At 42.4% G+C, this 12,373-nt stretch overlaps 1 protein-coding gene across 1 annotated transcript in view; it reads right to left on the reverse strand.

The window, feature by feature from the left end:
* The window catches only part of ALAS2 (5'-aminolevulinate synthase 2), a 28,703-nt gene that overhangs the window by 3,462 nt on the left and 12,868 nt on the right, over positions 1-12,373 (reverse strand). The window contains exons 5-10 of the mRNA XM_082445181.1: positions 10,092-10,314; positions 9,352-9,536; positions 6,562-6,741; positions 3,918-4,082; positions 3,074-3,342; positions 739-901 (exon numbers count right to left, since the gene is read on the reverse strand). Coding sequence (XP_082301307.1) covers positions 739-901; positions 3,074-3,342; positions 3,918-4,082; positions 6,562-6,741; positions 9,352-9,536; positions 10,092-10,314 — 1,185 coding nt within the window. The remainder of the gene's footprint in view (positions 1-738; positions 902-3,073; positions 3,343-3,917; positions 4,083-6,561; positions 6,742-9,351; positions 9,537-10,091; positions 10,315-12,373) is intronic.

Consider the following 12,373-nt stretch of genomic DNA (forward strand, 5'->3'; position numbering starts at 1 on the left):
GAGAACCTGCTCTATGCCAGGCCCTGCACCCAGCAGGAATCCAGTAAACTTTAGGTGAATTGACTAAACTGACATCTTTCAGAGAGCACCGAATCCTAACCACTAGACCACCAGGGAGCGTCTAAACTGGCATCTTTCAGGATAAAACCCAAGCTACTCAGCTCTACAAGCCTCTAAATCTTGTGTTGTCTTTGCAGGTTCATAGATAAACACTCCCCTCCACCACTCCATTCTTACTACCCTACATTCCAGTAACACCTGCTTATTGTTCTTGATAAGTCCCAGGCTACTTCTCACCCTCCTCCTTGCCTTTCTTCATGCTCTTCCTTCTGCTAGGAATACCCCTTCTACACCTTCTTTCTTCTCTTGGTCCAATACCACACAGCTTTGTAAGACTCAACTCAGGTGTCACCTCCACTAGGAAGCCTGTCTTGAATCCCACAGGTTGGGTCAGGCCGCTCCTCTCTGCTCCCACAACTCCCCCATACATTGTCTTTGTTGAACTTTGATCAGCCCTTGAAGTCATTGTTTGGATCTGCTATGATCTCCTCAACCAAACTGAAGCCCTATGAGTATAAGGACTGTTTCTCATTCATTTATGACCCTAGTGTAGGGTCTGGCACATAATAGATGTTCCAGGAATATATTTTTAAACTGAATGGCATCCATTCTCAACTTCTTCACATACTGGGGCTGAAGGGAAGGAGAGTACTGTAGGCACCCATGTTGAGGACTTACCCACAAAGTCTTCCATCATCTGAGGGCTGTGGTGTGGGGAGGGTGCCAAGCGCAGCAGCTCCTCACCCCGGGGAACAGTTGGGTAGTTGATGGCTTGCACATAGATGCCATGCTTGGAGAGCAGGAGATCACAGATCCTGCTGTTCAGCGCTGCATCACCCACCTGGGCTCAGGAGAAAAGGCTGTCAGTATCTGCCACCCTGGTATCACTATCACTAGCTCCATAAAGTAGGTGGAGGGAGCCAGATCAAGGAACACCACTGAATTTTGGGACATATTTTTTCATAAGAGGCTTAGTCAGTGGCAGGTCTAGAATTTCCATCAAGGAGTTGCTCAGAGGCAGCAAATTTGAGATACATGTACCTCAATGTTCATAGCAGCACATACACACACACACAGTGGAATATTACTCAGCCATAAAAAAGAGTGAAATATTGCCATTTGTAGCAACATGTATGGACCTGGAGAATATTATACTAAATGAAGTAAGACAGAGAAAGACAAATATTGTATGATATCACTTATATGTGGAGTCTAAAAGATAATACAAATGAATCTATAAAGAAAACAGACTCACAGAAAACAAACATGGATGCCTAAGGGGAAAGGGAGGAGGGGAGGGATAAATTAGGAGTATGGGATTAACAGATACAAACTACTATACATAAAATACATAAGCAACAAGGATTTACTACATAACACAAGGAACTATAGTCACAGGGAACTATTAAATATATAACACAGGGAACTATTACTATCTTGTAATAACCTATAATGGAAAATAATCTGAAATATATATATATATAACTGAATCACTTTGCTGTACACCTGAATCTAACACAATATTGTAAGTCAACTATACTGCAATTAAAAAAAAAAAAGAAAGGACGTGGAGGTGGCACTAGGGACCTTGTCTTGAAGCTGTTGGCAGAGCAAGCATACTTAGCTAGTATGTTAATTTGGGGTGGTTCTGGGTAAGAAGATAAACCCCCCTCCCTAGCCACCTCTGGGGTGCTGTCACTGGGTTAATTAAAAAAACATATTTACAAAAGCAGTCTTTCAAGGGAACACTGGGTTAGCCCAAGAACAGTGACCATTCTCATCCATAAAGGTCACAAAAAATTGTCCTTACCATACCCCAGCTTACCGACACACACAAATAGATGTCATTTAAGAAAGAATTAGCGGTCCATTTTTTTGGTTAACATTTTTATTGGAGTATAATTGCTTTACACTGGTGTGTTAGTTTCTGCTGTATAACAAAGTGAATCCGCTATACATATACATACATCCCCATATCTCCTCCCTCTTGCATCTCCCTCCCACCCTCCCTATCCCACCCCTCTAGGTGGTCACAAAGCACCGAGCTGATCTCCCTGTGCTATGCAGCTGCTTCCCACTAGCTATCTATTTTATATTTGGTAATGTATATATGTCTATGCTACTCTTTCACTTCATCCCAGCTTACCCTTCCCCCTCCCCATGTCCTCAAGTGCATTCTCAACGTCTGCGTCTTTATTCCTGTCCTGCCCCTCTGTTCTTCAGAACCTTCTTTTTTTTTTTTTTTTTAGATTCCATATATATGTGTTAGCATACGGCATTTGTTTTTCTCTTTCTGACTTACTTCACTCTGTATGACAGTCTCTAGGTCCATCAAAAGAGTCATGTACCACAATGTTCATTGCAGCTGTATTTACAATAGCCAGGACATGGAAGCAACCTAAGTGTCCGTCGACAGATGAATGGATAAAGAAGATGTGGCACATACATACAATAGCGGTTCATTTTTAAAGGCAGTAAACACACACATAGTTGGGAATCCAAAGTAGCAGCTAGCCCCATGGCTTTTGATTCTCTATTTTCTGACTTCAGTTCTCCGTTAAGAAATACATTTCACACCATGACCGTACTATACACACATACACATAAACGTGCATATATGCAACTGAAACAAATTTCTTATAAGACGATACCCTTACTATGTGTGATGTGCTCCAACATTTCCTATTCTATTTCTTCTATTTTTTAATGCTAATCATAACCCACCAAACATTAATGGTCTTGATCCACAGTTTGAAAAAACTGAGGGTCAGGACAGTCTAATAAGCATGAGATAATAGCTAATGCAAAATAAGCATGAGATAATGCAAACAAAAAAAAAGACTGGCTAATCCAGAATGACTGATAATTTTTCAAAAAGGGTAACAAAACTGGCAATAAGGAGGATGGTTAACAAGAAAGCAGAATTGGCAGGGACAGGTGTCGGTTTGCTGGGTGTGAGAAGGCTCCCAGAAGAGATAGGTGAAGAAGGCAATGGGCAGTGTGGGGCTCTCACCCGAATGGGGATGATGTGACTGGGGCATGGGATGACAGGAAGGCCTCTGTCCATTAGTAGCTGACGCATGTGCTTGACATTGCGCTGGTGGGCCCGCCTCAGGGCTTGGCCCTCCTCTCCCTTGAGCAGCCGCACGGATTCCAGAGCCCCAGAGAGCACCATGGGAGGCAGTGAAGTGGTGAAGATGAAGCCAGCAGCATAGGAGCGCACCATGTCCACTAAGTCACGGGTACTGGCGATGTAGCCGCCCACACAGCCAAAGGCCTTGCCTGGAGACAAGGAGGAGAATGAGGAGGATATGCACAGACCCCATTATCAATCCCCCAAGGAACAGAGTCATGCACCAGGTAACACAAGGAGGTATACCAAAAGCTGGAGCTCCAGACTCCCTTCACAGGCCTCTGTTCATCTCCCCTGTCCATGACAAGGCAGACAGAGCTGATAATTCTGCTGCTTTGAGATAGGACTTTCAAGCCCTGCCATATGCAATGACTAGATACGCAGGAGCTGGGTGGGGACCATCAACTGGTTAGGCCCAAAAGTGGAGCTAAAATGAAGCTTAGGGCTGGGGTGGGGGAGGAGTTTAGAACCACAACTCTCCACTCACTGAGTTGAACTTGGCTATTTGGCCTGGCTCAGGGGTCTTCTCAGAAAACCCTCCCAGACTTTCTCAGCAACTCTGCAGTGGGGTGGGAGTGGGAGGAGAGAATCCAGGAGTTCCATAGCCTGGGGCTGTAAATTCTACCCGAATAGCTCCTGCAGTTGTGGGGAGGAGGAAGAAAAGGGTCTTCTAGGGGCTTCCTTTCTGGATTGTATATAAGGTCAACCCAAGGGACTCACTCACCAAGAGTTCCAGAGATGATGTCAATCTTGTGCATAATTCCATCACGCTCCCCAATTCCGGCACCCCGGGACCCATACAGTCCTACAGCATGAACCTCATCCACGAAGGTCAGAGCCCCATACTGGTGGGCCACATCACACAACTCCTCAAGGGGACAGATGGCACCTGAGCAAAGCCAACAAATAGAGGTAGATCATAACCCTTCCCCAGCTCCATCTCCAGCATGGAATTTGTGACCCATGACTACTTTAGGTTGGGAAAGGAGGTGGGTGTGCACTGTCAGTTGGGGCTATGCCAAACCTCTTTATATGTGTTGACGAATTTCACCCCACTCCCACCCAAGCTGTGTGTGTGTGTGTTTTCCCCAGCCTGTGATTAAGGCTTGCCTCTCTTTCTATTTTTACTTCATTCTGATATCTGTCGTCTTGTTTATGCTATTTGCCAGCCTCTCTCTGCTTCTTTTTTTTTCCATACAAGTCTGTGTATTTCCATCTAGGATTGGCACTAGCCTATATGATGCCTTTGTTTAAATAAATTGAAAAACAGTAACCTTTTGCTCCAAGTTAATGTAGTCCTGATTTTAGATCCTGCTCACCCCCTCAGCCAACTACTGTTGGCAGCCCTGTCAATATTGTTATTCTTCACTGGTCCTCCCTATTTCTGTCTTTCTGGCTTTTTGTCACTATCTCTCTTTTTGTGGCTATTTCATCTTTGTTTCTGTGTCTCTATTTTTCTATCTCTGCCTTTGTTTTTCTCTCTCCTCTCCCCTTCCTCCCTCTGTCTCTTTGTCAGTGTCTCTCTCACTCCCTCCCTCACCTTCCTCTCTCACTTCTCTCTTTCTTACTGTTTGTGTCCCTTTTTTATCTACCTTTCTGACTTCAGACTTTTTTTCTCTATATCTTTGTCTCTTTCTGAGTTTCTTTGTGCCTCTGTTTCTGTCTTTTCTGTGTCTCTGTGGGAATATATTTCTTTCTCATCTCTGTCAATGTTGTTACCTGAGGGCCCCCACCCACAGACTCAGTCTCAGTATACTGAATGAAAGTGAATTAGAAGTAATCTGTATGTTCCTGTACATTTTCCATGCAGATTTACCATTTTTCCCTGTTATTCTAGACATCTTCTATGCTGATAGTCGTTTATAAGGTCTTCAAATGGCTGTGAATCTCATGTATAGACTTTTTGGCCAGTCTACATATACAAGAACCACACTTCTGCCATTCCCTATCCCTGGAAACTAATGGTACAGGGAGTTGGAATACAGAAGAAACTTCTTCTGGTGGGAACAGGGACTCCAGGCCTGGATTAAAGTATATGAGCTGGGACAACAGGAGGGGAGAAAACCACAGGAGTTGGAGCCCAAGACAAAGAGGACAGTGTGATGGCTCAAACATCATTTCAGTGGGAGGAATTCAGCCCTATGGTTGACAGTTTAGGCAGGGTCTCCACCAAAAGAATAAGGAACCATTCATTTGCAAATGTAAGGAAGTAGAATGGTTCCAACATGGCTTTCACTACAGAAATAATGAATTAGAGGGAATTCCCTACTGGTCCAGTGGTTAGGACTCTGTGCTCTCACTGCTGAGGGCGCAGGTTTGATCCCTGGTCGGGGAGCTAAGATCCCACAAGCCGTGCAGTGTGGCCGAAAAAAAAAAAAAAAAAAAAAAAGAATGAATTAGAGTAGTCTCGGTGGTAGAAATATAATCATTGTTAGTTGTAGAACTGTGAAAGAGGGCATGACAATAAGTTCATTATATAAATTAACTTACTTAAATTCTCGCAGCTACTCTATTATTATCATCTCCATTTTTAAAGGTAAGGCAACTGAGACACAGAGCAATTAAGAAACTTGCCCAAGCTAGTAAGTTGTCATGCTGGGACTTGAACATGGATAGTTTGGTGCAACAGCCTGTGCATCACCATTGCTTGATGTGATGGCACTTACATTGGCTAAATCAGAGAATACAGTGGACTCTGCTTTGTTTCACTTGGAAAAGTGACAAGTTGAAATGAAGTGAGGACCTCTTCCTTTTAGTAAATCCAGAAGGTTATGCCTAAAACCCATGATTTCTGCTTAAAAGGGACAACAATAGAATGATTTGAACATTGTTTCAGTTGGGGAAAGAAAAGAGGTAGGAAGATATTGGACCCTGAAAAATCTCCCAGGCAATGGTTTGTGAAATTTTCTGTTGCAGAAACCAGACACTGGGATGACTGATTTGCACTTCTAATGGAGGGAGTGTCATGTGAAGGAATTGGAATCGTACATCCTAGGGTTCAGGTACTCACTTTGGCACCAATTTACTGAGCCAACCAAGACAAATTGTGTACTGTCTCTGCACTTTAGTTTCTTAACCTTTGAGATCAGTGTAATAGCTGCCTCCATCCTTTGGCATTTACTGGCTGTGTGACCTAGGGCAAGTCACTTCACTTGTTTATGTCTCAGTTTCCTCTTATAAATAAACAGAAATAATGATAGCACCTACCTCATAGAATCATGGTGAAGATTAAGTGAATTAATACATGTAAAATACTAATAATTTTGCTTGGCACATAATAAGCACTCTATAAATGTTAGCTGTTATCATTATCATCATAGTTTTTGTGAGACCAACTTTAGTAAACATACACTCACACATATACATACCATCCATGGAGTGAACAGTCTCAAAGGCCACAATTTTGGGTGTTTCAGGGTTGGACTTCTTTAGAAGTTTCTTCAGGTGGTCAGGGTCATTGTGCCGGAAGACAAACTTCGCTGCTCCACTATTGCGGATACCTTGGATCATTGAAGCATGGTTGCCTGCATCTGAGTAAATCTCGCACCCTGAAGAACCAGATGCATAATGCTTAAGCTTCTGTCCCAGTGTTCACACTTCAACCTCAGGATTGACCTGGCAGGGACAGAGAGCCAACCCTTTCCTCCCTTTAAAGACTCTGCTCTGCTTCTCCATCCTCTGGAAGCCTTTGTAACATCTCTTCCTCTCTTGGAAGAACTCCTCTGCCCTGAAATTCTGACCCCTACACTCTTCCCTCCAGGCATTTCTAACTCTGGTCTGGCCTTTGACTATCTTGAGGTGGAGGAAATTTGAATTTCCCAAGAAGCTCCAGAGTTTCCTGAGGACAGGGCGGGCCTATGTTCCTTCTCCTAGACACCAAGATTAAGCCTTGGAAAGGAGTTTATCCCAGGGAATGTTTGCTGATTTGGACTGATGCTAGATTCTTCCTGATCTAGATGAAATCCCACCTCTTCCAGGTATCATCACTCTGCTTATAGTTACAGGGTAGACACTCATCAGACTTTCACAATTTGAATCATAAGCTCATGACAAGTCAGAGCTGGAAGGGCCATTGGTGACCATGGAATCTAATCCCTTTACTGTACAAGTGAGGAAGCTAAGGTCCAGAGAGGGGAAGACCTTTCTCTAGGACCTGAGGAATGCAGGGCTTTTTACTGGACAATGCTGGGAGAACAGGTAGAGATGGGACGTTGGTGGATGGAGTTGATTCCTGGGCCCCAAAAACTGCACTGACATCAAGGAACTGTGGCCTTTCATTAGAGTAAGGGATCACTTCTACCTGTGGAAATCAGGCATGACTTCCTGGAGGACCTGCTGTGAAAGATAAGTAGACTGGGAGTTTCTAGGGAGCAGGAGCCACATCTTTTTATTTTTCTGTCTCTGGTACCCAGATTAAGGCTAAGTGTACTTTAGATGCTAAGCAAACCTTTCCTGAATGAATGGATAAAAAACCAAATTCCTGATTTTTAAGTGAGTGAATGAATATATGAATTAATATATTACTGAATGAAAGAGTGAGAGGAGGGGTGTCAAAAGATGAGCCTGAAGACATAGGTAGAGGCCAGATTTTGAGGGCTTTAGAAAGCATTATAAAGAGTTTGGATTTGGTCCTAAGGGCAGTGGGGATCTATTAAAGGGTTTGGGGCAGGAGAGTAACAAAGATAGGTTTGCATTTTAAAAATATGATCTGATTGTTGTGAAGAATATATTGTAGGAGGGCAAAGGTGAAATCAAGAAAATGATGTTGGTCTAGGTGAGGATGGTTGCAGAGGAAATGGAAAGAAGTTGAATTCTAATGGCTGAAGAGGGGGTTCACTGAAAACATTCCCAAAGATGTTGGCTTTAGCTGGGATTATGTGTGATCTCGGAAAAAGTTTCTGAGAAGCAGTGGAGGTGTTTACAGTGTGCTGAAAAATCGACAGGAAGTGAGGAAGTGGATAACAAGTGTGGAGACTTCTCTCAAGCAGTTTGCCTGTTATAAGGAGGAGAGAGAAGGGCAGTATCTAGAGAGTGATGAGAGAAATTTTTTTTTGAGATGCAAAAGACTTCAACATTTTTAAAGAGAGGGAGAGGCTAAAGATACAGGAGGGAGAGAGAGAACTCATAGATCAAGGTTCCTGAAGAGGTAGAGGACACAGAGCACCAATGTAAGAATTAGTCAACAAGAAAAAGGGCACCTCTTCTACTGTGACAGGAGAGAAGGAGAGAGGAGAGGACATGGGGGAATGCTCATGAGTCTATAAGTAGTTTGAGGCAAGAAGTTGAGGACATTACTGCGTGGGGTCTTCTATTTTCCGTGTGGTAGGAGGTGAAGTCATTTGCTGTGGTTGAAGGTGAGGTGAAGGTGTAAGAAGGCTGAGGAGAGCGGGGTTTGGCAAAGTTACCTTGGAGACTTGGAGAGCTGACTATGAAAACAGGATTGCCAGGCAGCATAGAGGACCTGGTAGAGGTTGGGGATCATGAATTTTTAGTGGCTCCCATCTGAGCAATTATATAAGACCAGGATTGACATAAAGAAGGTAGAGAGTTATATTCATCCAGGGTTGGGCTATGATGGAAGGATGACAGGCATATTAGTTGAAGACATTATTGGCTAGAGAATGGGGGAGTGGGAAGATGGGATTCAGATGGAATCTAGTGTATAAGTGAAGGGATTGGCTTTAGGCAGAAGGAGAGATGCGCTTTCAATTTGTAGAAGGAAAGAATGAAAGAAGGGTACATGAACAGTCAGATGAATTTGTGGATTTGGTGGCTATAAGTTAAAGGAGCTCCTGTCTGGTGGCTTCTGTTTTCTTTGTGTTGTAAGATATGAGGTTATTTGCTAAGAGTGAAGGAGGAGGTAGCTACAGGTTTTAGAAGGGGGAAGAAAGTTTGAAAAAGTTGATGTAGGGACATAAAAGGACTGTTTATAAGTGTTAAGAGTGCAGTTGAGTTGGGAAATGATAAATTTATGATGTTACCCTTCTGTGACGTTGCGATATAGTCATCAAGTGTTGAGGAGATGCAAGGTTGGTTAGAAGGAAGGGCAATGGGAGCAAGTGAACTCAGAAGACAGGGAAGGAGTGATGGAAGCAGTAAACCTGGATGCTGTAGTGCAGGATACCACCCACTGAACAAAGCTCAGGCCCCAGGCTTACCTGGCAAGATCTTGGCCAAGGTGAAGAGAGTAGAGTCATTGGCCACAAAGCATGAAGAGAAGAGCAGGGCTGAGTCCTTCTGGTGCAGCTCAGCCAGCTCTTGCTCCAGCTCAACATGAAACCTGCTGGTACCCGAGATGTTGCGGGTGCCACCAGCTCCAGCTCCATGACGCTGCAGGGTCTCTCTGACCAGGAGAAAACAGAGGGGGGACAAGGAGAAGAAACTCTTGTCAGATTCTGAGGAACTGGGGAGGTTTCTCTTCCTTGAAGGGGGTCAGTATTGACTTAGTGATTCTCTATGAGCTGTGTCCTATATGACCAAGTAGAGGGGAGGCTGGGGACAATGGGGAGAAATGGACCTTCCTTCTCAGGCTGAAAGCACTCAGGGATGGAGGGAGAAGCCAGGTTGAGCTTGATTAGCTTGGAAGACCTTCTAGAGGAGTTCGCACATCATCTCTGGTAATACTCATTCTGCAGCCAGAGTAAGAACTCATAGAGAGTGGGCCTTGCTCGGGTTCTCATCCTTTCCTTTGTAGCACTGGACACCAAAGAGTTTGGAAAACATGGCTTGTTGACTTAGTCCATGTCTGAGGATTAGATTTGCTGGAGGACCTTGGACAAAAGGGGTGTTGCGTGGAAACAAGGTTTCCACTGTCAGCTCTGCCTTTTCTTTCCATGCGTGGCTTTGGCTCTTCTCTGGATGTCTCCCCACAGCTCATGGCTCAGACCCTACTACTCACTGTGTGGCTTGCAAGACCCGAGGGTGCCGGCTCATGCCCAGGTAGTCATTACTGCACCAGACAGACACATCCTTTGAAGCCACAGATGCCTCAAAGAAGTGTTCAGCAAAGGGGTATGCATCAGCCCAGCGGTTCACAGTCTTGAAAACACGGTAGGTGTGGTCCTGTTTCTTCTCCATGATCTTGTTCCTAAAAAACTGGTCATAACCAAAGACATGGTTTCCTGCAGGAGTAGAAATGTGGATGAGAAGAATTCATTTTAAATGACTTCCTGGCTAGTCCATATTTTATTCATGCTGTTGATTTGGTGTTCTCCAATTCTCTTTCCATTTATTCATTTATTTGATCAGTCATTAACTTACTGGGTCACATTAACTCTCTACTATTTCATTCAACCATCCCTTTGCTTACTCACTGGCTCATTCACTTAGTAATTTATTTATACATTCACTCAGGCTTCCTACACTTGGCATGGCCTCATCTCTTTTCCCAAGGTTAGTATGGCACCCTCCTTACTAGAATCACTACTTCTAGTTTCAGTGGAAGAATATTGATAGGTCTAGTTTCTAGTCATAGCTCTGGCACTTCCTAGTTGTGTGATCTTGAGCAAGTCATGAATCCTCTTAGTTTTAATTTCCTCATCTGTAGAATGGGATTAATAATATCTTCCATGCAGAACTGTGACCATCTGATGACAAACAGAATGTAGTACACCCAAACTAGTGTCTGGCACATAGTAGTAGTATTGTGATTATTGTAATATAGTAGTAGTAGTAATAATAATAATAATAATTTTAAATAATATTATTATAGCCAACATTTAATAAGTGCCTATTACATCTAATACCCTCTCTTAGGAACATATAAATATTATTTTATTTATTCCTCATAACAACCCTATATGGAAAGTTCTATTAGTATCTCCATTTTACAAGTGCGGAAACAGAGGCTTATGGAGGTTAGGTAACTTGACCAAGGTCATACGGCACATAAGTGGCCTACAAATAAGTGACCTAGAGTCTACTTCTTTAACCATTACCACTACAAAATGGAGCAACCCTACTTTTAGGATAAATTGAAATAATGTATGCCAGTGGGCTTGTTGAACTCCAGAACTCTATCCATGAGACAAAAATCATGATTGTTTCAGATGGCAACTTATATGGTAGGGGTGTAAATTGGAAACATCTTTGCTGCGGGGATGTTTGGAAATATGTACCAAAAGTTTTTAAAATGCACATGCTGACATACCTAGGGGAATATTTGCAGCATGTTTAACAGAAAAATTGATATCCAGAATTTATTTTTTAGAAACTCTGCACAATTACTATGGAAAGTTTTAACCCAATAGAAAAGTGGGCAAAGAATATAAACAGACAATTCAATAAATGTAGAAAAAGATGCTTAATCAGGGAAAATCAAACTGCAAAAACAAATTTTCACTCATCAAATTGATAAAGATTTTAAAATGTGATAATACTAAGTGCTGGAGAGCGTGTGAGAATATGGATTCTCTTTGATAACTGGTACACCACTTTGGAGGACTAATTGGCAATATTTATTAATATTGAAAATGTACACACCCCTATGTCCTGAGAATTGTCACCTCTTAGTGTCTATTCTAGAGGAACACTTACCTATGTACATGAAAAGGTACACTCAAGGATGTTTGTTGCACCTCTGTTTGTAATAGGAAAAATTGGAAGCAACCCAATAGAGGAATAGCTAAATACTCTCTAGTACAGCCACACTAAGTCTAAGATAATACTATATATTATCTTTGGATATATTTATATGTATGTAAAACCAACATACAATGTAGAGTGGAAGAATACACACAAAAAATTGGAAACAATTACCTGAAATATAGGTGCTTGGTTAACTAAATGATGTTGCATTCATGCTACAGAACACATTTCAACCATTAATAATTATTATGCAGCTCTATGTTTAGGGACATGGAATAATGCCCATGACATATTGTTAAGTGACAAAGCGTAATAACAAACTCCAGGTGGAGTAAGATCACATTTCTAATAAAAACATGTGTGTGGAGGGAAGTGTAGTTTTGTGTGTGTGTGTGTGTGTGTGTGTGTGTGTGTGTGTGTGTGTGTGTGTGTGTGTTTAGTCATAGGAAAATATCTGGAAAAAGTATGACAAAAAGCTAATGGTGGATGGTGGAACTCTGAGTGCTTTAAATTTCCCTTTTTATATTCTTTTTATACTGGGAAAATAAAACAAATTCTATTATGAAAAATGAATATAAACACATATAAGAGAGG

Source organism: Balaenoptera physalus (assembly GCF_965194825.1).
Source record: "Balaenoptera physalus genome assembly, chromosome: X".
NCBI lineage: Eukaryota > Metazoa > Chordata > Mammalia > Artiodactyla > Balaenopteridae > Balaenoptera > Balaenoptera physalus.